General features: G+C 49.7%; 1 protein-coding gene across 1 annotated transcript in view; it reads left to right on the top strand.

The window, feature by feature from the left end:
* HECW2 (HECT, C2 and WW domain containing E3 ubiquitin protein ligase 2) overlaps positions 1-25553 on the top strand; it is a gene marked incomplete at its 5' end in the record, with an annotated part of 171337 nt that overhangs the window by 45602 nt on the left and 100182 nt on the right. The window contains 7 exons of the mRNA XM_081095984.1: positions 4178-4272; positions 8983-9049; positions 13963-14132; positions 16819-16961; positions 21212-21312; positions 21738-23132; positions 24560-24655. Of these exons, the coding sequence (XP_080952110.1) occupies positions 4178-4272; positions 8983-9049; positions 13963-14132; positions 16819-16961; positions 21212-21312; positions 21738-23132; positions 24560-24655 (2067 nt within the window). The remainder of the gene's footprint in view (positions 1-4177; positions 4273-8982; positions 9050-13962; positions 14133-16818; positions 16962-21211; positions 21313-21737; positions 23133-24559; positions 24656-25553) is intronic.

Genomic DNA, 25553 nt, shown 5'->3' with positions numbered 1-25553 from the left:
TGAAACATTTTTTTTTTTTAAATCAGGGGGTGGCTGAGTATGTTAGACAGTTTTTATATTTTTAATCTTTGGTCTTGAAAACTTAACGACACCAAAAAACATTTGCTTTCATCTTCAGACAGAAAATTTTTATCTTTAGCTCATCAGAAGTCCAGTCAAAGTAAAATTCCCCAAAAATTGACCTAAATTCATGGAAAAAACCTAGATTTGAGCACGGAGCTATTTCTGAATATAAAGATGGCTTCCGTTTGTCTTGATAAACCCCTGCAGGAGGCAGGAGGCAGGAGGCAGGAGGCCGGGCATATTATTACGGGACCTGCCTGAATGAACTTGAAGGACAAAGACTGGTTTAATGTGGGGTAGACGACGTTGCTAGGCATTGGAGAGGAGGACTGCTTCCCTCTGCACTTGTCATCGGACTGTCAAATATTCCTCAAATGAGCTGATGCTCGCAGAAACTGGGTTGCTCATCTCGGCGGTGTGCATTCTTGAGTTTTGAAATGTAAGAGGTTTCAAAACTTGTCTTGGGTGAGACATGCCAGAATGTCTGTTCCTGTAGTCTTTTATAGACTACTAGAGGCCCAGTGCATGAATTCGTGCACAGGTGGGGTCCGGCCAGCCTGACCTGATTGGGCCGATAAGGCAGGGCCGGCCAGGGGAAGGGCTGCGGGCCGTTGGCTGGTTGGCCCCGCCCCCTGGTCAAACTCCCCGTTGAACTCTTGGTCGAGGGGACAATTTGCATATTAGTCTTTTATTATATAGGATGATCATTCATTCATTCATTCATTCAGACCTGCTTTCTCTCCTGCCTTCCTCCTGTCTGTTTGTCCACCTATATGTGCAGAAGCCATTCTTGGGTAGATGGATCATTCCTTGTTCCCTAGTCCAGATCCTCTGTCTCCCCTGCCTGTGAGCAGTGGGCTTCTCCCTGTTCTGATGCTCGGTCATCGCACCTGCATTGGCTTTCCCCGTCCTTACATCTGTTTCTCGCAGAAATAGCTTTTTGTTTTCCTCTTGCAGTGAGAGGTTAAAAATGTAGCTCAAACAGAAGGCTGGGCCTCAACAGCCCTTTCCACCCTTTTGAGTTTTCTTTCCAGTTACTCTTCTCATAACAAATGTTCAAGGACATTGGTCAACATGCTAGTTTCTCTCTTACTCAGAGGGGCTGTATTTTAATCTTGAGTGACCTAAAGCACTAAATAATATTTGGACATGACAGCTCCCACCCACATGGAACATTCCCGTATTTTCGGGACAGGCATCTTTCCTGGTGTCCTGCTCCGGGACCTGGCTGGTTTGAGTCCAGGTGCCAACAGCTGTTCTGTGTTTTTCTCTCTGGGGACCTGCTGTGTGTTTGCTTTTGTGACGGGTGATCTGCGTCAATCCCTGTGCTTGGCCCCACCCAGGAAGCCGTGGGAAGCTGTTGGCTCTGCCCTATTTGGGGTGATCATGCCCATCCACAGAATCTGTTTTGTTCAATTCAGAGTAAATTCATCTTAGAGGTCACTGAGACTCTAGTGCAGTGATGGCGAACCTATGACACATGTGTCAGAGGTGACACGCGAACTCATTTTTTTGGTTGATTTTTCTTTGTTAAATGGCATTTAAATATATAAAATAAATATCAAAAATATACGTCTTTGTTTTACTATGGTTGCAAATATCAAAAAAATTTCTCTATGTGACACGGCACCAGAGTTAAGTTAGGGTTTTTCAAAATGCTGACATGCCAAGCTCAAAAGGTTCTCCATCACTGCTCTAGTGTATCACTGGGGTTAGAGATTTGGGTTATAGCAAGGAATAAAATAGCACCTAAAATGGGCCAGCTGGTGAAGTTGGCCTGGCTACCACTATCCTACAGATAAAAATGAGCAGCCCAGCCGGCATGGCTCAGTGGTTGAGCGTTGACCTATGAACCAGGAGGTCACGGTTTGATTCCGGGTCAGGGCACAGGCCCAGGTTGCAGGCTTGATCCCCAGTGGAGGGCATGCAGAAGGCAGCCAGTCCGTGATTCTCTCTCATCATTGATGTTTCTATGTCTCTCTCCCTCTCCCTTCCTCTCTGAAGTCAATAAAAAAATATTTTTAAAAAATGAGCAGTCACTTGTTTTGTCTTGGAGTGTGTTCCCTCGCTGACTGTGTAGAGGAGATGGCACCCTAACTGGAGAGTTCGGGGAAGGTCTTACACAAATGCACGTCTGTGTGTTGGGAAGCGAGCGGCTCGCTCCCTCCCGTTGACTTGGCCATGGAGGCCCTGCTGCAGGCGGATTCGGAGTCCTGGTCTCCAGCGTTAGGGGGGGACGCTGATGCGCTCCTGCCCGCAGAACCCAAGGCTCACGCCCGCCACCCGGCTTGCCCGGCTTTGACGGCCTGTGCGTTGTGCTGAGCCGTGTTCTTGACGAATACGTGCTGTTGGTCTTGGGAGAAAGCAGCCGGGAGGAAGTTTGCTCAGGTCTGTGCAGCTGTCACAATGCCGTCACACTCAGAGCCCCGCGTGGGTGTTCACGCCGGGTGTGTCCCGCAAGGGGCGGTGCCAGTGAAGCTGGGATGCCCACGCCGGTGGCTCCTCAAAGCCCGCAGCTCATCGTTCCTGCCTCGGCCACTCCTCGCTCCCAGCCTGCTCGTCTGTTAGGTTTCCCATCCGCAGGTTTCCGTCCCAACCAGGGTGTTCTGTGAGCCTTCCCGATCCCGCGTGTCCTCACTGGTCTCTGCCTCCCGCCTTCTCCCGCCATCCTCTCTGCCAGTGTCTGTCTCCTGCGCTTCGTCAGGCCTGTGGCTCCACCTCCACACTCCACCACCCGCCAGACCAGATGCCTTCCCCGGATTCTCTCACCCTGCCCGGCCTGGGGCGGGCTTGTTTGTGATGGGTGCGGGGTAACAATCCTCTGCTCGGCAGCGCTCGCTACATTTCGAATCACCACAGTGACTCACTTTCGTGATGGAAAGACTCAGTATTTTACCTCATGACAAGACTGTTCTTTTTTCATTTCATCATGGATAGGAAACGTGCAATAATATAAATTCCTAAAAGAGGATTTTTCTTTAATTGATGTATTTTTTCTCTTAAAACAAGTGAACCAGATACTCCGTGGAGGTCATCGGGGGCAGCCGGGAGGGTCCGTGGGAGGTGGACTTCCTTGGGAAATACGTCCAGTGGCTCCCCCTTTAGTGGTCCAGGGGACTCAGTGGAGGAGGCCGCTCCTGTCGGCGGGCCTGGCCCTGGGGCTGCCCATCAGCATCCCTGCCTGTATCGGATGACACCTGGGGAGCGAGGCATCTTGCGGTGACACTTCCGTGACTCAGGCGCGCTGTGCACGGAAACAGCCCAGTGCCTGTGCCATCTACCTGTGCTGCGTTCTGACTTCACGATCTTTGAAACTGTTACTTTCCAAAATCAGTAAATGACGTTTGTATTGCTCTTTATCGAGTTCAGATTTTACACATATGAAATACATATATGCTACATACATGTGTAATAGATATGAACACACACATAACCTGTGGATATAGATCTCCACATACATCTGCATCTGCATCTGTCTTTTCACGTGCCAGTAGTGTCTGTACCAGTGGTTACTAAATTTGATCCCTGTCTGGTAGCTGCATTTAGATCACTTGGAAATTTAAAATAATGCATGTTCCCAGGCCCTAACACCGCATAGTCTAAGACAGCATTTTCTCATACGTGTTAACCTGCTTTCTGTGTCCGTGGACAGCTGCAGCCTGTCTGTATTGTAGAGGTTCAGGATGAAGGCTTTGATACCTAAGGTCGGTTTGAGTCCTGACTCTGTCATTTCCTGCTTGACCTTCAGCACATCACACTCCATCTGCAGCCTGGGGACAGGCCTTTCTGCCTCCCAAAGTGGGTGTGAGGTGAAGGGGCCCTGAGACCAGAGATACACCTCCACGCAGGGCAGCTGCCCTAGCCTCATCTCCACGCGGTTTACTTTGTGGCACGTTGGCGCATTATCTTCTAATACGTTCGAGGGTGTCCTTACAAAATCCCGGAGGAGCGTCTGAGGCCAAGTACGAAGTGGCATAACCAGCCCATTGCCTCCGCTTGGAAAAGGAGGGACCATTCAACGACTCAGAGTAGGGCTTTCTGAGAGGCGGTGTGGGAATGGCCTCCGCTGGTTGTTCCGTGTTTGAATGACTGTGTTTCTCCAATCCATCTGCAGCGGAGATAAAGATCTGCTTTAAGTACTACCACGGCATCAGCGGAGCCCTGCGCGCCACCACCCCCTGCATCACCGTGAGGAACCCCGCTGTGATGGTGAGTCCTGCTTGCTGCTTCCTGGGGTGGGCGGTCCCTGGGGCCTTGCTTTCTGTTTCTGCACCTGCAGCTCTGGCAGATGATGGGGAACATTGAGAAGGAAACACAGGGCATGCGGGGGCGTGGGGGGGCTCCGCTTTATTAAAGGGAATCACGTGCACGCTGGCTTACCTGCATCCATCATTCTAACCAGTGGGAAAACAGGATTGGATTTATATCAGCTCTGTGTGGTCAGCTCTCCATGAAGCAAATTCGTGAGTGCTCCACTGTGGGAGGGGTTTCAGACTCCACTGGGGTCGGTAGGAGATGGTAACATTGCATCTTCACGTGCATTTGATTTAAGGAGCTCAGTGCGCAGAAGGGAGAACAGTCGTGACTTAGCGTGTGTGCTTCTGCCTGCTGCTCAGTGAGCTTTCACCCCAAAGGGAGTGTGCGGTGGGGATCAGGCATGTGCTCTTCCCAGGAGGCCTCAGTGCCGAGTCCCTCTCCGGCAGAGCTGGGGTCCGGCGCCTCCAGAGACCACACAGAGTGAGGCCAGCCGCTTCCCCAGGCCCTCGGTGGAAGAAAGAGATATTTAACTTAGATTTGGAGGACATCGTTGGTTTTGTGGACCCTTGAAGGGAAAGTGTGTCCATTTCTAACCTGGTACTTCCCGGGGGATTCCTTTTCTCAATGTCGTGATTTTTCACTCCATCCACTGACCTTAGGGTCTCACCGCCTCACAAGGTGCACTCCATTGCTCACGGGCGATTGGACTTAGATAGTGTAGGGCAGTGGTCGGCAAACTCATTAGTCAACAGAGCCAAATACCAACAGTACTTCTTCAAAATAGACTCTCCCAGGCCGAAAACCGACTTCTGTGCATGGGCCATGAAGTTTCAATCGCACTGTACGTGCTCCTGCACGTGGTATTTTGTGGAAGAACCACATTCAAGGGGCCAAAGAGCCGCATGTGGCTCGCGAGCCACAGTTTGCCGACCACGGGTTTAGGGGAATTCCGAGAGTGTAAGAGATGTAAATCATTACACTTATATCCCTCGTTCGTAACATTCAGGTCATGGAAGTATAGAGGAAAAATACTGACTCCCATAATATCGAATCTTCATGACGTGTGTGTGTGTGTGTGTGTGTGTGTAAATGTATAGATGCACGCACTTTTGGAAATAGGCATGTGGCCAGGTTGACTCCTTGAGGTTCAGAAAGTAATCTCTGCCGATGGCAATTTGCACTTGTGCAGGCCCACCAACGCCCTATCAGCCCGTCCTTCCCTTTTTCCACTCATGCGAGCAAATACTCACTGGGTGCCAGCTAATGCCAGGCATCGCACTCACCACCAGGATGAAATGATCAGCAAAACACAGTGTTTGTTTTCACCGGTCTCGTGGGGGAGGAGAGACATCAATTAAGTTACATTATAGTTATTTGAGTCTAAAGACAATGAGCGGGAGTAAGACGGGGCTATGAGAGCACGTACTGTAGGATTTATCCTGATCAGGAAGGTGTTGGAGGGCTTCCTGAGGGAGATGTGTTTGCAGGACAGTCTGAAGGATGAGTAGGAATCACATAGGTGGAGAGAGGTAGGGAAGAGCATTTTAGGCCGAGGGAACAGTATGTGCAAAATCCGCAATATTAAGGACTGAGCTCACATGTGAATTATACTTGAGTGCCCATCGTAGGACACGTGGTACGGAATAGGAAAGAACAACCCACATGTACTATATAAGGCTTGGAAGCCCACAGGAGAATAACAGTTGTTGACTACAGCATCTGCCGTGTCACATAGTCAGCACCGGCACACGCTTTAATTAATATTCTAAAGAGAAAAATTGCAAAGCCAGAAGGGTGGCGCCGTTTGTAATAAAACCCTTTGAAAAATTAACTGTGTGTGAAATTAGGCAATCACTTCCAAACACGATTTTTCTGAACTCAGAGTTTTTATTTATTTTTTTTAGACTTGAGCAGTTTCAACAATCAGCTATCATTGAAGGCAGCGGGAGTTCACCACCGGGTGAACATTGATCTCATTCCATTGATCTTTGCATTGAGATTATTCTGTCAATCCTGTGGCTCGTTTGGGGATAATTAATTTGCTTCAGACAGTGTGTAGAGCACCTTAAAGGCTTCGTCGATACAGCGCTTGCGATCAGAATAGAATACTGTGGTTCCGAGGGTGACTCACAGGATTGGCGGCCAATCGTTTCCCGACCAGGCTTGAGACGGCCGGGTCTGTAGCCAGAATGACAGGCTGTGCCACGCGGGCGCCTCCCGTGGGGGTGAGCGCTGTGTTTGTGTCACAGCGTGACGGCCGCCCGGGGCACGGCGTGTGGCCTGTGTTTAGTTATTGAGACGGATAAGCTGCATCGACAGTCACAAGTCCCACTTCGAACAGTCCCGGAAGAAGTCGCTGGGAGACTCCCTAGGGAAGGAAATGAGCTGCCACCCTAATCTGCTCCTTTCTCACACATCCTTCTGCGATGAGTCCAGGATACAAACCGTTGTGCCCTCCCTGCCGCTGGGGCTTTGACGTCACTGTCATTCATCAGAGTACACAGCGATGTGTATCAGACGCTTGGAACAGGAAATCCTTTGGCCTCAGGGACAGGCAAAGGCCACCGTCACTCACGGTCATGCATTGTTTCTGCACTGGGCTGACAGTGCTGCTTCTGGCTTTTCCTGGAATGAATCTGGGGAGTGAGTTTATTTAAAAACCTTTCTGCAAACAGCCAGGGCAGACGTGTTTATTATCCTATTATCGCCGGTGCCCCCGTAGCTAGAAGGATGTGGTCATCGGTGGTGACATCGAATGCTCTGGGTATTCTTTCAGATGAGCATTTTGCCACCATGGTAGGAAAGGACAGTGTTTATCTGTGAATTCTGTGAACATTGTTTCACATTAACCTTTTGCCGGACAGTGAATCACATTTTAAAAATGAGAATCTAAGGGCAAATTTTTCGTTTCTGTAATGTCTTATAATATTTTAAGTAGGTTTTCAGAAAACCCATTTAAAGTTTATTTTTAAAAGAATATGAACCTTTTCAGCCTTCTTTAACTCACTTTGGGTGAGTCTCCCTTAGCAGGAAGGGTCATCGTGTCTTTGGGGGCGGTACAGCACACAGGGCCATGGGGTCCATTTGAGGGGAGGCCATGACCTATGGGGTCTGGCTGTCTCAGCTGCAGACTGTACTCCCTTGCTGCTCAACACTCCACAGTCCAGGGTTGTGCGTGGTGAAAGCAGGACGCGGTAGTGACCAGCCGTCAGTAGCTTGGCTGGTTTGCTGTTGCCCCGCTGGTCAACCTGGGGGTGATGAGTCGGAGAGGTGGCACACAGTGTAATAAAGCATACGTACTCACCGAGAGCCAGCCCAGGGTCATCAAGGAGTTGGTTTGATGGGCAGAATGTAAAAAGATACCTGGATGGGACCCAAGGATACTGCAAATGACATGATCAGGAAGCAGCTAAGTGCCACACAAAATAGTTTTGACTAGGTTACAGGAGGTGGAGAAGGAAGTAGAAATTGATACTTCAGAATTGGCATGGAATTCATTTCCAGTGGTTCTCAACCTTCCCAATGCCACGACCCTTTAATACAGTTCCTCATGTTGTGGTGACCCCCAACCATAAAATTATTTTCATTGCTACTTGATAACTGTAATTTTGCTACTGTTATGAATCGTAAGGTAAATATCTGATATGCAGGATGTATTTTCATTGTTTGCGACCAACAGGTTGAGAATCTAAGGGCAAATTTTAGACGTTTTCCGGCTTTTCTTGGATTAGTGAAAGTTTTATTTGTTGATGGCATAAGATTTTTAAAGGAGTGTGGGGAGTGTTCCAAAGATAAAAGATGGAAGGGTGCAATATAAACTAATGTGGTTTCACTTTTCCAACCATTCAACATATATTCTGCCTTCAGCCTGTCTTTTACAGTATTGCAGCTTTTTTTTTTCTTGCTTTTTTTAGAAAACTATGAAATTTTGTTTCCTAGTATGCCATAACTTGAGCACTAATTGTACATAAATTGAGGGAAAGGCTAAATCTGCTATGTGGTCTATAAATGATTGGTTTCAATGAGATAATTTACTCGAAAGCTTTTAGGAAAAGCTTTATAGCACAGTGATTAGTACAGCAGCATTGAGAATGCCTATTACCACTAATCATAACAGCATGTGCCATCTACCTGTAGCTCAGTATTATAGGAGCCTCCAAAGGGATGGGACATCCACGTGGCCACTCACAAATGTTTGGCGAGAGAGCATCATTCTACATATGTATGGATGAGTCTGGTATAAATCACGTGTTTAGTTTATTCTAGGGTTTTCTAAAACGTCTGAAGGAATTTGATGTTTGATTATTTTTTTAACTTAAGGAATGTTTTCATATAGTAATAGCAATATAAGTACATTTACTATCTATCAACTATCTTAGCAAAGAACTAAAAGGACATAAAGTAAGTTGACTCATATCCCAGCGAATTTAGAAGCTGCTACCAGTCTCATTTCGGTTAAAGATGAAGTTAGGTGTGATCTTTCTCTCATCTCTGAGAATCTGCATTGTGTCTCAATTCCAAGCCTTGTAGCTTATGAGAAGGCATATACTACATGCATGTTTGGTACGAACATCATCACATTGGCAAACATACGTGATTCCCCAGGACGGCTGAGCAGCCTCAGACCCTGTGAAGCTTCACACGCGTGTTTTTTGTCTGCAGATGGGGGCAGAAGGAGGTGCTTCTGGAAGCCCGCATTCCCGGAAGCTCGTCAGCTTCACGCTGTCCGGTAAGGCTGCCTTTCATTGGCGCGGTGTCCAGCTTGAAAGTCTGCGATTTTAAGGGCATCAATAGTCCTTTCTTTCACAGATTCTCATATGTTATAGGTGGACTAGTTAGTTATTGATCGGGGGGGGGGGGGGGGGGGTCATACTTCTGAAATTCAAGTATATCTTTTACCAGGATAAAAATAGATCATTGATATAAACTCAGAAGTTATTTCTTCTAATGAGTTTTCTGGTGGGAAAAAGGCTGTAACTGTGTATAGTTACTTTAAAAAAAAAATCTGTAATGTCATGTGTTAACCACACATGAGGACGTTGGTTATTGAAGATGATTTGTGCTTACCTCATCTAGAGAAAGGGAAATGTGGAAACGAGGGGGGAGGGAAGCTGGGGGAACCCCAGTGTCTGTGGAGGAATTCACATAAAAATAGAAAGTGGGCATAACAATTGGTTTTGTTGTTTTCTGGTTGCTGCAATATTTTAATTGCTTGTTTGTGTATCATAAAACGAAAGACCTGGTTGTGAGTGGGAACTCATTTGTGGTTTACAAGGTTTATGTCATTGAAACTAGCAATTTAAAAAAGCATAGAAAAAAATCAGTTTACCACCAAAGGGAAATATTTTTTTCATAGAACATCAGTTTATACAAACTGAAAAACATTCACACAAGAAAATAAAAACACCTCTGTATGTGTATGTGGGTTTCATGGTCACATGTTACTTCATATGTAGGGGACTCAAAAAGTTTGAAAGCCTTTGATTTTTAAAAAGTTAATGGGCAGTCATAAAGTCAAGAATTTACCAAGACAGTCAGTATTTGAAATGGACTTTCAAAGTCGACGACTGTGCTACAATACATCCAAAATAAAGCCTGACAGACGTCTATCACTTCAGATGCTTTGCTTTCATTTTCCATCTGTGTTGTGCTTCTCAAATTTAACTTCAGTTTACTTTCTTAGCTGCAAAAAAAATTTGCATGAAAATATATGTTCTCACAAGTGAGAGTCAGCAGGCCGATCTTGAAAACAGACGTGGCAGTGGCGCACCCTCGTCGCATCTGACTGAAGGGCGCACGGAAGTCGCTGATGGCTGCCATGGCCTGCGGGGACCATGTCCGTCCTAGCAGAGGAGGCACTTCCTGGGAAAGCTTGCTTGGTTTTGTTTCCTGGCGGGTCTCGGCAGTGGTGAACTGATGACTGATGGCTCAGACGTGGCTAGTGCATATGTTTTGGTTGGAACCCTCAGCGTTGACACATGTCTAGGTTTTCAGCAGGGCACGTAGGCGCACCACTGCCTGTGACACTCCCCTGTCCCTTCATCTGTCTGTCTCTTGAGAACATGGCAGGTGGCGACTGTACCTGAGACCTCACAGTCCTGAGGGGCTGCAGGTGCACAAGTCCTTTCGTTATCGGTGGGGAGCACGAGCCAGCCTGCGTGGCTCAGGACATTTAGGTTGACCACACCATGGTTTCTTAGTGTAGAAGCATCGCCCTGTGCTTCCAAGTGATCAATATCATTCTGAATAGGATACGCACAGCCCAGGTGGCGTGGCTCAGTGGTTGAGCGTCGACCTATGAATCAGGAGGTCACAGTTCGATTCCCGGTCAAGGACACATGCCCGGGTTTCAGGCTCGATCTCCAGTAGGGGGCGTGCAGAAGGCAGCTGATCAATGATTCTCTAATCATTGATGTTTCTATCTCTCTCTCCTTCTCCCTTCCTTTCTGAAATCAATAAAAATATTTTAAAAATGATACACACATATTGATTTTGACTGCAGAGGGGTGCTAATTAACTCACTACGGGAGAATGAGCATCTAGAACAGCAGTTCTCAACCTGTGGGTCGCGACCCCTTTGACGGTCGAACGGCCCTTTCACAGGAGTCGCCTAAGACCATCCTGCATATCATATACTTACATTATGATTCATAACAGTAGCAACATTACAGTTATGAAGTAGCAACGAAAATAATTTTATGGTTGGGGGTCACAACATGAGGAACTGTATTTAAAGGGCCAGAAGGTTGAGGACCACTGATCTAGAACATGAAAATCCCAGGACATTTTCCTAAAAAGTAGGGGCATAGCCAGATGTTTCTTCTTTAAACACAACTTCTTCTAATGTCCCACCTCAGTACACGTGGCGGCTGGCTAACATTATGTCCTGTTTCCTACCATGTGGTCAGATATGTGCAGGTGGTAGACAGAAGTGGCTAAAACGACAGAACATGAAAACAAGTCTCTAATTCTGAACAAATTAATCTGGTTGTGGCATATTGACAGTGAGTGACGACATTTATCCAAGAGCATTTGAGCCCTGTGGAGTGGCTGCCTGCAAACGCTCTACTCTTGATTATCTATGGATAAGTAGGGATACAAATAATTGAACTCCACAGCAAAAAACAAAAACTGTGTTTTCCCTGGCTGAGTTGGTTGGGGCATCATCGCATACACCAAAAGGTCATGGGTTTGATTCCCAGTCAAGGCATATACCCAGGTTGCGGGTTTGATCCCGGGACAGTGCATGTGTGGGAGACAACCAATTGATGTTTCTCTTCCTCTCTCTCTCTCTCTCTCTCTCTCTCTCTCTCTCTCTCTCTCTCTCTCCCCCCTTCTCTCTTAAAAAAACACACAACAAAACAAAAAAGAAACACCAATGTGCCAAAAACAAAACAACTGTGTTTTGATTAATATCTTAAACCTCGTCTCCAAATAAAGCTGTAAACCAGGATATCTACCATGTCATACCTTTGTGACTTTGAGTCCTTCATTGGTCTATTAGGTGATGCAGATATTTATGAGCAATAAGGGATATAAAAGGCAAAAGGGAGAAAAAAGAGCAGAGATGTGACGGGTGAAGGAAACTGGGTAATCAGACCACACATAACTGGTAGTTGGTTGTATTTCTTAATGAAGGTTTATCTGTACAATGTCCCTGGTGGAAAACTGGTATGAGGGTTAACAGTGACTTCTTTCATCACAATGGCTTCATCTTCTGGGGAAATTCTTTGTGTTCAAAGGAATGTTTTGCATAAAAGATTTATTAGCTCTGTCAGACGGTGTGGCAGCCATTTCTGTACATGTTATTCCTCACTTATTGCAAAGAAGTCGATTTACTATCTAAAGAATGTTATTTTTCTGTCTTTGAGTCCGAGGCGAGCATAAACAAGAAAGGTAAGAAAATAAGTCTGTAAATTGCATTTTCTCTCTCAAGGCTGGCTATTTTATGCCAAAGTAAGCCCAGTAAAGACACGCAGCGTTATTAAACGGGTAATGAAGTGCAGGCACACTGGGGAGGGCCAGGGATGGGAGCGGTCAGGCTCCCGAGGGGACAGCAGCGTCGCTCCCGCCGGTTCTCAGGTCAGTGATCTCACTCTGTTTCCTGCACGCTCTTAACATCAGGTCCTGTTGGTTGAATGTTTCAATCTTTGCCAACATATTAAAATAAGTTTTTCTTTTGTGTGTGTGTATATTTTTTAAATTATTTTTTGGAGAGGAAGGGAGAGGGAGAGAGAGCTAGAAACATCAGTGATGAGAGAGAATCATTCATTGGCTGCCTCTTGCACGCCCCACCCTGGGGATTGAGCCTGAAACCCAGGTACGTGCCCTTGACCAGGAATCAAACCTAGGACCCTTCGGTCCACAGGCTGATGCTCTAGCCACTAGGCCAAACCGGCGAGGGCTTTGCCAACATATTAAACTGCCTCCCTCTACTGCCAGTTGTGTGTCATCAGACTCTCCCGGTCTGTTTTCATGGCACAGACGTCTAGACCCCAAGTTCCTGCTGGTAGATGAGGGCATGAGCTTCCTGTAGAGAGCAGGGTTCTCTGGGCAGCCCCCGGCCAGTTCTGTCCTTCGAAGAAAGACTTTGTGTTTCAGAAATGGGATTGAGTAGGAAGACTTTGGAGACAATTTAGGGTCACATGACAGGGTCTCTTCCCCAGCTGGTCTGGGTAACCCGGAGGCCTTTGGAGGTTCATGGGCCACCTGCAGGTTTCTGTCTGCACCATAGGGCGGGGCCTCCTAGCCTAAGCATCACCGCCTGAGGCGACCTGGAAACAGTCCGTTCTTCCAGACACTTCAAGGTCCCTCGGTTCTCAGGCCGACCCTAGTCACACAGATGCTCTCAGAAAGGTGCAGGGGGCCCAGGGAAGCAGCTTCGTTTCCTGACGTGTGTGTATCCCTAAGCCTGGCCTTTTAAAAAAAAAAGTGTCATTCTCTTCACAAACCAGACTTTAGCCAGAACTTTTAGCAGCTCGCATAGTGAAATCACAGCTGCTGCCGAAGATGAGACATGGAACATTCGTTCAATATTTAAGTGACTTTAGGCTATTGAGGGAGTAACCTCACAGTTATTTAATCCAGTCGGTAGCATTCAACTTTCAGAAATATTTCTGGTCTCCCCGCTTCCCTATCATGCATGGCATTTGTGGAAGATATGCGACATGGTGAATGTGTGCAACTGCGTGTGTGCTCTGCAGTGTCCGCCCCAGTTAAACATCGGTCAGTGCGTTTCCTGTATGTATGTCGAAGATTCATGTTTCTCTCATGAAGGGACCAATTGGTGTTTCGTTTTTTTTAAATCAACAGTTTACTGAGGATTTCTCTCAAGACATTGTAATGCTGGTTGCCAACCCACATACACGTTAGAATCTAGGTGTGTGAGGTGGGGGTAAAGTTTGGTCTCACTTTTGCAGCCTGCTAGGAGGCCTCTCTGCTGGGGTGAGTCACGACCTGCCTGAACTCACTCACCTACGCGGTCGCAGTATGAATAACGGTGCTGTCGTGTCACCAGATCATTTCTGTTTAGCGCTGCCTGCCTGATTATTTAAGAACAATTGTCATTGAGCTGCTTGTCCTTCTGTCTCTTTTCCTCTGCCCTTCTCTTCCCTTCCTCCCTCCTCTCCTCTTTCTTTAAAGATCTCAGAGCTGTCGGGCTAAAGAAAGGGATGTTCTTCAACCCGGACCCTTACCTGAAGATGTCCATCCGGCCGGGGAAGAAGAGCAGCTTCCCCACCTGTGCCCACCACGGGCAGGAGCGGAGGTCCACCATCATCAGTAACACCACCAACCCCATTTGGCACCGAGAGGTGAGGTGGTCCCCAGGGTCCGAGACGTGACCGAGGAGGAGGTGGCCAACTCCAGCCCTTTCCTCCGGACTCTGTGCAGCATTGAGCTGTGTACGGTGTGAGCAGGAGGTGTCTAGGGGGCCTGTTGGAAAGAGGGCCCAGTGAGAATGAGATATTCCCTCTAGTCGGGGCTGGTCTAGGATAAGGCAAGGGAAGCACCTCTGGTGCACAGTTTATGGTAAAGGATGCCAAAAGACTCAAAAATCAAAAGAAATACTTTAATGCAATGTGTGTGTGTGTGTGTGTGTGTGTGTGTGTGTGTAGCTTTTGAAAATTTATTCTTATTGATTTCAGAGAGGAAGGGACAAGGGAGAGAGAAATAGAAACCTCAGTGATGAGAGAGAATCTTTGATCAGCTGCCTCCTGCATGCCCCACATTGGGGATCAAGCCCACAGCTCGGACACGTGCCCTGACTGGGAATCAAACCGCGACTTCCTGGTTCATGGGTCGACGCTCAATGTCACGCCAGCTGGGCTGCAATATATTTTTTAAAAAGTCAAAATCAATGCAAACAAATGATGAGCACAAAGTGTCAACCTGTGGAGACAGGAAAGGCCCAGCAGCACTGTCTAGCAGTCATGTTGGACCTTGAGGCAGAAGGAGAAGTCAGGGAGATTGATGGTTTTTATTTAAAACGTTGGTGTTTTGTTCTGGCATATATTCATGCAAATTAAAGGAGTTTCCCCGCCTGCAGGCCTTGGCGCCTGTGTCTGGGATTTCTTGATCTCGGGAAATTCAATGCGCTACGCAGAGAGTGAAGCCAGATTGTGTTGGTGGTCCTTAGGCTCCCTCCCGGCTCCCTTATGCTTCCAGTCGGCTCGGTGCCGCGTGTCAGGGAGGCCTGGCGAGGGGCTCTCCTTAGAACTACAGAAAACCCCGAGAACGAACAGAGACCCCGTTTCTCCTCGAGTGAGGACAGCCGTTTCTTTGGGATCAAGACATTTCCAGTACTAGATAGTGTTTCTGGGTAAACCTTTGTTGGCATAGGAATCACACCGATAATTAAAACATTCCCTAACTGTTTATGGACAACCATGTTCTGACAATGTTGTGGAAGTATTTCATTGGAGAGGGAGATAACTCAGGGGACCTATAACCAAGTGGAGAAAAGATATGGCTCTTAGGAGGTCTTAGGTTATTTAAACAGATAAAAGCATGTTTTTATTTATTTATTTATTTATTTATTTATTTATTTATTTATTTTTTACAGAGAGGAAGGGAGAGAGATAGAGAGTTAGAAACATCGATGAGAGAGAAACATCGATCAGCTGCCTCCTGCACATCTCCTACTGGGGATGTGCCCGCAACCCTGGTACATGCCCTTGACCGGAATCGAACCTGGGACCTTTCAGTCCGCAGGCTGACGCTCTATCCACTGAGCCAAACCGGTTTCGGCGAAAAAAGCATGTTTTCTTATTCCTGGTTTTAAAAACAAGTACTTAACTATCTCCAAAATAGTAAGTAACTTGTAAAGGCGGACCACCGAATTTCAACACGTTCGAAGCCTAGAAAACATAAAATTTATCTCAACACGAGCGCTAGCAGGCACAGAGTGCAATAATTAGCAATCACTTTATTTTCCTCACATTTGATATTGACAAAGTTCTTACCGACGTGGCCAGTGCAAGCCTGAGGGGGGGGGGGGGGTGTAAATATTTACTTGAATATTTACCGAGGAAACCAGGGTATTCTGTAGATGTTTCTACTTTAGTAGGGGTATTTGAACCCATGTTGGGCAACTTCTACATAACATGGGATCAGGAATGAAAATTGCTGTTAACCAAATATTTCGGTTCATTCTAAACCAGTGATGGCGAACCTATGACACGCGTGTCAGAGGTGACACGCGAACTCATTTTTTTGGTTGATTTTTCTTTGTTAAATGGCATTTAAATATATAAAATAAATATCAAAAATGTAAGTCTTTGTTTTACTATGGTTGCAAATAGTAAAAAATTTCTATATGTGATATGGCACCAGAGTTAAGTTAGGGTTTTTCAAAATGCTGACACGCCGAGCTCAAAAGGTTCGCCATCACTGTTCTAAACCATCCTATACCAGCATGTTAAATTTCAAAGAATTAAGATACAATAAATATATGAATACTAAAATTGTATTGTGTACAATTTAATATTTGGTAACATCTCCTAAAACTGTTGAAGCAGGAAAGGATGTAGTAAGGGAAGGGGCTCCCTTTGTCATACAGATCCCTAGGTTGTTGGGTTTGTTTTTTTTAAAATATATTTTTATTGATTTCAGAGAGTAAGGGAAAGGGATAGAGAGACAGAAACATCAATGATGAGAGAGAATCATCGATCGGCTGCCTCCTGCACGCCCCCCACTGGGGACCAAGCCTGCAACCCAGACATGTGCCCTGACCTGGAATCGAACTGTGACCTCCCGGTTCATAGGTTGACGCTCAACCACTGAGCCACTCCAGCTGGCCAGCTGTTGGTTTTGAATCATTGTGCATGTTAATGAGTCTGAGTGAATAAAAGATTGACAACAGCTGTAGCTCTTTCTAGCAATGTGGACTCTGTACGTCATTAAGATTTAAAAGCGATGACATTTTCTATCATAATAAATGATGTAATTTCCTGTTTGTATTTTTTTCTGAATCGGCCTGTTATCTGTTTTTATTTTCAGAAATACTCCTTTTTTGCACTTCTTACCGATGTCTTAGAAATTGAAATTAAAGACAAATTTGCCAAGAGCCGTCCTATCATCAAGCGTTTCCTGGGGAAGCTGACCATCCCCGTGCAGCGGCTGCTGGAGCGCCAGGCCATCGGGTAACCAGCTCCCCCCCCCGCCCCAACTCCCCAACACCTCCTGGTGGGCCTTTTTTGGGGGGAGGGGTTTGCACAGAAGCAGCTGAAATGATGCTTTCCTTTCTAGCCCTAGGCCTTTGCTCACTGATAAGAAGTGATAACACATCTCTTTTAAAAGTGGAAATGCTCCTACGTGAAAACGTGCAGGGCGAAGCACTTTGATTTAGTGATGCACCATTTGGGGGTGTCTGTCTTTTCCAAGGTGGCCTGCCGCGGGCATTTCTGCACTCCATCAGTGCTCAGCTGGGTGGAGTCTTTTGGAATCTCGCTATAAAGGCCTCTCCCCAAGTCAGGATCCTGGTGTCGAGTGGACACCTCCCTGTCCGGGGTGATCCCATCTGGGGAACTGGTTGACGGTGGGACTCCTAGACATATACCTTCACCCAGGCAGCTGTCATTTACGTGTGCTGTCTGTGAGCCTTCCGTAAATGTGAATAACGTAGGTAAGAAATCATAACACGCCTCCACCCCTTGTTACAAATGGCCTGTCGATGTGTACGCGGCGAGGCCAGCAAGCGCAGTGACACTGGCGCCTGAGGCAGCACTCGGACCCTGGTCATTGTAAGAGAACGTGCTGAACATGTGGCGGTTGCAGTAGTCGTAGCAGTAGTAAGAGGAGTAATAGTAGTAAGAGGAGTAATAGCAGTAAGAATAGTAATAGTAGTGAGAGTAGTAAGAGGAGTAAGAGTAGAAAGAGTAGGGACAGCGGCCATGTCAGTGTTGGCAGCATTAGTGGTTGTGCTGTCCCAGAAGAACTCGTCCCAGCAGAACTAGTGAACAAAAGAGATGCCGAGACCCGCTCTGTGGCAGGAGTTGAGCACGTGACACGCATTCGCTCATGGCATCCGCTCAGCAGCTCTGGGAGGTGAGGGATGTGATCACACCCATTTCAGAGATGAGGAAGGAGAGGCTTGCCAGCAGGTGGCGGAGCTGGGAGCTGAGTGCGGGTCAGTCTACAGCCCCGTGAGGACCGGCCGGAGCATCCTCTGGTCCAACAGCCTGAGGGAGGCGGGCACCGTGTCCCCCTGCAGCTGACTCACGGGGCTGGCACCAGCGCTTCCGTGGGCGTTGTCTTTCTCTCCTGACGAATAAGGCGTTTAGGCCAGGTCATCTCTAAGATGCCGTAGAAATCAGAAACTAAGAGATTGCAATGGATTCTAGTTCTCTGGCCCTCAGAGGTGATGGAGTTTGGGGGTGAGCCAGCCCACAGGAAGTATAAATCACACTGAAATTCTAGCAGCTAGTTTATCAGATACAAGCTGGGAGATGCGCTATTTTTTTTTAATGTGTTATTTTTAAGGATAACATTGATTGCTGCAAGTGGAGATAATGTACTTTGGTAAGTTTTTAAAATTATTTTTAGGGTTTATAGAAAGTGAGTGATTATAAAGCGTGAGAATAACTATGGGAAATGTAGCTACCATTTAATTTATATAATTATATAATTTACATAATAGAAGGTGTAATTAACAAATGAGACTCTACTTATGGCAGAAGTGTTCGTTGACATATGTCAGTCAGAATGATCAAGGAAAGATAAAACCTTGTCAGTGTGTGAAACCTGTTGACTTGCCGGCTTTTCATTTAGTGGTCTTCTTCTTCTTTTTTTTTTTTTATTGATTTCAGAGAGGGCGGGAGAGAGAGAGATCCATGCTGAGAATCATTGATTGGCTGCCTCCTGCACGCCCCCTCCTGGGGACTGAGCCCGCAACCCAAGCATGCGCTCTGACCGGGAAAGGAACCATGACCTCCTGGTTCACAGGTCGGCGCTCAGTCCCTGAGCCACACAGCTGGGCTCATGCAGTCTTTGGAAGATCGTGGAGTCCACGTGTGCCGGAAGGAGGTCCAGCATGAATGGACAGCAGAGCAGAATTACGAAATATTTCTGTACACGAACAGTGAGAGCATTGCCTGATACGGAGGTCCAGGGACTGGCTTCATTAAGTAAGAATGACATGGACTACAGATTGGTAGGCCAGATGTTCGCTTCGAAATACATGTTTCCGATCAGATTATTGCTTCCCATCTGCTACTTGTTGAAAAATCCCGGGTCTCCATTACCCTGTGTGGGAGGCCGAGACGGTCGGACACAGTGGGGGCTCCCGGGGGCGGTGCAGGGTGAGCTGGGGCTCCTCGAGATTCACCTGCTTTGGGTGCCTTTGCGTGAAGCCGGCCGTTTTCAGGGAGGGCGGCCCTGCCTCTGTCCGGGCGCGTCACGTCCAGGCCGCGTCATTGCTGCGATGCCATCGGTGAGGAACGCTCCGGGCAGGTAGTGAGAGCTCCTGGGCACTCACTCCCTATCATTACAGCGCATGCTAGTGTATCATACACCGTTCACGGTGATGTGTCCCGCCAGAGGCAGGATGAGTCAGATGGGACGTGGTGAGAGCAGGGACGGGCTTCCGTGTTAGGTGAATCCCTGTTCTGACCCTGGCTCTGTTCCTCCCTCGTGTCTGGCCGGGGGCAGGCTGCTTCTCCTCCCTGTGCCGTCGCCTCTAGCCAACAGGGCCTACCCCAGAGCATGCTGGGAGGGGTAAAGAGCAGAAGCAGGCAGAGCCCCAGCGGAGTGTGAGTGACACACAGGGAGACTCAGTTTGGGGAAACAAAGCCGTTTAGAAGCACCAGTCAAGACAAGAGAAATCCTCGCCCCGTTTCTAGGGAAGAAAAAGAGAAAGGTGAAGGGTATAGTATTGTTTTATGAGATTCTTGCTATGGAGCCAGAGAACTTCACGGGAGCTGGACTGGGATTGCACGTTAATTAGCAGGTGCTCCCTTACACAGACAGCAGCTCCTGAGCCCTGTGCTGAGGAGGCGGAGAAGCACCAACAGTGATGCAGATTAACCCCAAACCGCCTGCTGGGGCCCTGCGGGGCGCTGCGCTGCCAGCGGGGAGAGGCACGGTGTGTCCTCCTGCAGCTGCCAGCAGAGGGCAGTGTGAGAGCGGAAATGGAGTGATTGGGGGCCAGGCCATGGTTACTTTCCTTATTAAATGTAGGTCAGACGCAGAATGAAAGTGGCTTGCATACCAAGAAATGATGTAATTGCAGTTGACGTTGATAAATAGACACGGAATTGAAAAGGCAGACAGTTCCATCCCAGAGGAGGCTGGGAGCCCGAGCCAGGAGCCGAGGTGGGGCAGAACCTGGGCCTGCCCACATGCGGTCCCCTCGGCACGCCTGCCAGGGCAGCAGCGAGACGCACCCCAGGGACACATCCAGCTTCTCCAGCTGCCCATCCCCGTCGGCGAGGGCCAACTCCCCTTACTGTGCAGGTGGACGGGGAGGGTCAGCGCCCGGCCCTCACTCAGCGGGAGCAGCTGTCAGGGCGTGGCTGCCACCTCCTGTCCCCCGGCTCCCATTCTTCAGAACACGGTGCCCCCCAGGACCGCGTGCGTGCGAGAGCCCTGGCCTGCGGGTCCTTCCAGAACCAGCTTCCTGACGTGCTCAGTGCCAAGGAGCCAGGCCCACTGTGCCTGCACCTAGGCCTTTCACAGCTCCTCCGTGATTCTCAAAGTGTCCTCTCCCTGGGAACCCTTCACAGTGAGAGCGCGAATCAGTGGACTTAAACACACACACACACACACACACACACACACACACACACACACGCTGTATTGCATTTTCTGCTTTTACTCAGAACTTTCCTTCTAACAAGATTTCCTTTTTTTTTTAATGTATTTTTATTGATTTCAGAGAGGAAGGGACAGGGAGAGAGAGATAGAAACATCAGTGATGAGAGAGAATCTTTGATCGGCTGCCTCCTGCACGCCCCACAGAGGGGATTGAGCCCACAACCCGGGCATGCGCCCTGACCGGGAATCAACCGTGACCGCCTGGTTCATAGGTCAGTGCTCAACCACTGGGCCACGCCAGTTGGGCTGACCAGGTTTCTTTTTATCTAAGTATTCCCTTGTTCGAGTGAATAGTATTACACTGGACTCAAACGTGCCTTTGAGACTTTTATTTTCTTGCTAGGCCTGATGCACGAAATTTGTGCAATGGGCTCGTCCCTCGCAGCCTGGGCTGCCTTGTCTAGAAGGTCGTCTGGACGGTCGTTCTGCTGTTTGGTCTAATTAGCATATTAGCTCTTTATTATATAGGATGAGTCTGTAAGTGTCAAGTATATGGGATTCGGGGCGGGGTGGGGGGTTGTGGGAAGAAGACGAAGGCTGGCACCAGTGTAGAAGGACGAAAACCCTTTCTCCTCTGCAGCGACCAGATGCTGAGCTACAACCTCGGCAGAAGGCTGCCCGCCGACCACGTGAGCGGGTACCTCCAGTTTAAAGTGGAGGTGACGTCCTCCCTGCATGAAGGTGAGATGCCGGGATAAGTCCGTCCCTGTGGGAAAACGCGTTGCGTCTTCGTGGTCAGTTTGCATGTGCATAGGATCCAATGGGTGCCCTGTTCTGAAAACAAAAACAGCAGCCCAGTGATGACCTGGGGAAGGTCACGCAGCGCCGAAGAGCCTGCTTGTCAGAAACGTATCTCAGGTGCGTACGCCCGCATGTGGGCGCCAGGCGGTCACCTGTGCGCAGTGGTGAACGTGTGCACTCATACGTCAGAGTGACCGGCAACAGGCCGTTCCCGGTGAGGCGTGAGTCTTAGCGAGTCGGCGATGCTGGGAAGAGGGCTCAGGGGGAGGACTGCATCCATGAACTGATGGTTGACGAAGGGATAGGACATGAAAAGTTAATTTGCGAGAGGGCTTGGTTTTGATGAACGCTGCTTTCTCTTTCAGATGCCTCCCCGGAAGCCGTGGGCACGATGCTCGGGGTCAGCTCTGTGAACGGAGACCTGGGCAGCCCTTCGGACGAGGAGGAGATGGCCGGGGCCCACCCCGACGGCCCGGCCTGCTCCAACGGGCCCGTGTCCGAGGAGAGCGCCGAGGGGACTCCCAAGCACTCCTGCAGGACTAGCTCCACCCTGGACATGGACGGGGAGGATCTGACCTCCATCTCCTCAAGGAACTCGCCGCCTCGCGGTCGCCAGGACTCACTCAACGATTACCTGGATGCCGTGGAACACCACGGCCCCGCCAGGCCGGGCCCCGCGCCCTGCGCCGAGCGGCCCAGGGGGGCCTCTCCGAAGCTGAGGAGCAGCTTCCCCACCGACACAAGGCTCAGCGCCATGCTCCACATCGACTCCGACGAGGAGGACCACGAGCTGCAGCCCGGCCTGGGCTCCCCGTCGTCCCTGGAGGAGGAGGGGGGCCTGATCATGTTCGGCGGGCCAGCGAGGACTGACGACGGGAGCCTGTCCTCTCAGACGAAGCAGGAGGACGCCCCGCTGGAGACCGAGGAGGCCCCCACGCACGATGCCGCTTCCTTGGAGGGGAAGCCGGAGGGTCTCCCCGAGGAGCTGGCCGAGGGCTCCTCCCCAGCAGGCCCCGCCCCAGGGGACAGCAAAGAGTGTCCAGAGTCTCCGGCCGGCGCCGACCAGGACCAGGACCAGGACCAGGACCAGGACCAGGACCAGGATGGCACTGAGCCCTGTGGCTCCCAAGAGGTGGACCCGCCCACGAGTGGGGCAGACACGGGCACCCCGGACACGTCGGGAGGGAGCCGGAGGGCCACCAGTGAGACCGAGTCCCTTGACCAGGGCTCGGAGCCCTCCCAGGTGTCCTCCGAGACGGAACCCAGCGACCCCGCCCGGACCGAGAGCGTGAGCGAGGCCAGCACCAGGCCCGAGGGCGAGAGCGACCTGGACGGCGCGGACAGCTCCTGCAACGAGAGCGTCACCACGCAGCTGTCCTCGGTGGAGACGCGGTGCTCCTCTCTCGAGAGTGCCCGGTTCCCGGAGACCCCGGCCTTCTCTTCCCAGGAGGAGGAGGAGGACAGGGCCTGTGCGGGGGAGCCCCCCAGCGGCGGCCCCGCCCGGGGGGCGCAGGAGGCCACGTGCGCCCCTGGGTCCCTGCCCGCGGTGCACATGCCCAGCGCCGAGGAGGAGGGGCCCGGGGCAGAGGCGGCCACCTTCCCCGACCAGGACGAGGGCGGGGAGGTCTGGCAGCGGAGGGGCAGCCTCGAGAGAGCGGCGGCCACTGTGGAGAGCCAGCCCCAGGAAGAGGGCGATGCCGGCAGCGATGCCCAGGCAGCTGGTGAAGGGGCCGCTGCCCAGGAGGAGGGCGCCACTGGAGGTAGGAGGTGGGGGACAGCGTGGCGCTTGGCTCAAGCAGCCTGCCCAAAGAGGCGTCTGATGGTTTTGTCCCTGAATGCAAGTTATGCTGCAGGCTGACTGTGGCCTGAATGCTTCACCCCGGGGCTCAGTGGTTAGCGTTGTTATTTTTCAATGGACCTTTTATGCTGAGATAAGAGGCCTGCCAAAGAAGTCTTGAGACTTCGATGATGGATCTTGAGGCTCCACATCAGGAATACGTTATGGGGACCTGCTCTCCCCAGGAGGATGGCCCATGGGGGGGGGTGCTGGGGCGCCCCGTCCACACAGGACAGGCCTGGAGGGCCTAGATGCCCGAGGGCAGGTGCGTAGGTGTGAACTGCACGGGCACACACATGCTCAGCAACGAGGCCCTTGTCTGGGCAGCATAAGAGCAAAACCAAGCGTCCTAATGCATTTCTGGTAGGACCGGAGTTTGTAGATACAAAACCACGCAGGCCGGCAGCTTCGAGGTCAGTGTGACCGCAGGGGTTTTCAGGGACCTGAAGGTTCACCTGCTCGCGTGAGACTTTCAAAGGAGAAAGGAGTGTGGGCTTGGCATCAGGTGTAATGTTTTTGCCGTGTCTCTGAGTGTCTTGGGGGTGCAAATGCACACATAAAAATTGTATTGTGTGTCAACGAATGTGGCTCAATAGGATGATTCCTTAAAAAATGTTCCATTATAGATGCACCAACAAATCAAAGGATAATTTCATTGACCTACATAGCACAGACTCAGAACTGGGAAGGGTTTTCTTATTCTGAAATTCATTTTTTTAAATATATTTTTGTTGATTTGAGAGAGAGAGAGAGGAAGGGAGAAGGAGAAAGAAGGAAGAGAAACAATCATCCATGGGCTGCCTCCTGCACGCCCCCTACCGGGGATCAAGCCCACAACCTGGGCATGTGCCCTGACAGGGAATCAAACTGTGACCTCTTGGTTCATGGGCCGACACTCAGCCACGGAGCCACACCGTCCGGGCTGTAATTTATTTTCCCAGTTAAAGTGTGCCTTCCTTTTCTTCCTCCTCCTTCTGTTGTTTTGTTTCCTTCATTACCTTGTGGCCATATGTGTGGAAGGTGACCCTGGTGACCCTAAAGCATTAGTGCATGACCAGGATAAGGGTGGGGTGGGGAGGGGCTGGGGAGGGGAGGGGAGGGACGGGTACAGATGGGCATCTCTCAGGAACCCTTTCTGACTCAGCATTCACCTCCTGTTTTACTTCTGGGTCTTCCTATGGGCAATGAGACTGGAGAGATAAAGGAGACCAGCCCCACGATGGATGTTAGGTTTTTACTACAATATCATACTACTGTGTTTCTAGTCTGTGTGCTAGTTTTGTTTTGTTGTTTAAGGTTGTTGGCACTGAGATGGAGCAGTACCTGGATAACTTGTACCTTTAACCCTAGGTTCTCAGGCCAACGACCACCAGCCACTGCGCTCACTGCCTTCCGTGCGCCAGGATGTCAGCCGGTACCAGCGGGTGGACGAGGCTCTCCCACCAAGTGAGGACTGTTGGCTAAAGGGCTCCCCCTGACCAAGGGGGGCAGGGGTGACAGGACCCTGGGGACCTGAAAGATGGGTGCCCAGGCCTATGGAGAGAGCAGCCTCTCTTAGGTTCAGTCTCTTAGGAAAAGCGTCTGTGTGGTAGACGGCTGTTTATCCACGGGCAGCGTTTTAAATCACTAAGTCCAGGCGCCTGGGTTTTCTTATACAGAGAGGTGTTCGTCATTTCAGACATTAACCATTTATTTGGAGCATGACCGTTGTCTGGCGACATGAAAGATATTTCGCTTCTTCCATGTTCAGGAAGCGCGTATCCCGGGAAGGCTGAGGGCTGGGGTGCTGGGAGCTAGCTCTGCACCTGCAGCCACAGGTCCAGCGATGCCCACGGCCAGGCGTCCCCGGGCATGATCTGAACACTGCACGCCCCTGGGGTTCCTGAAAGCAGTATTTCCCCGCGAGAGCCAAGCGTTCTGATGAACAAAAGTGACACTCAGGAGCCACTGCTTTTGGGATCATATTGTTGGAAAAGACATTTTTCTACCGTATTGCTTTCCCTTCTTAGTCCCCCCGTCTCACCCATCTTATATGTGATCCTGGCAAGAGGCGGACGCCTTTGGCCTTCTGAACTTTAAAAGTGATGGGACCTGGGGGGGCGGTCAGGGGAGTATGCCTTAAAGGCCAGCATGTGAGTGGTGAGGTTCGGGGAGCGCCGGCAGAAAAGCAGGGTGGGGCTATGTCCAGTTTGTCCAAATACTGGCCCGACCATTTGAAATTTTGCTGTGCACATCCCTTGTGCATACACCTGGATAGCTGAGGGCGGCTACTCCCAGGAAACATGTATTTTAAGCAGTTTTTAAAAATCAACCAAGAGATTAATCCTTGTGTCATCATAAGCAA

This window comes from Myotis nattereri (genome assembly GCF_964212035.1).
Source record: "Myotis nattereri genome assembly, chromosome: 7".
NCBI classification, from domain to species: Eukaryota; Metazoa; Chordata; class Mammalia; order Chiroptera; family Vespertilionidae; genus Myotis; species Myotis nattereri.
This window is presented reverse-complemented; position numbering and strand designations above follow the sequence as displayed.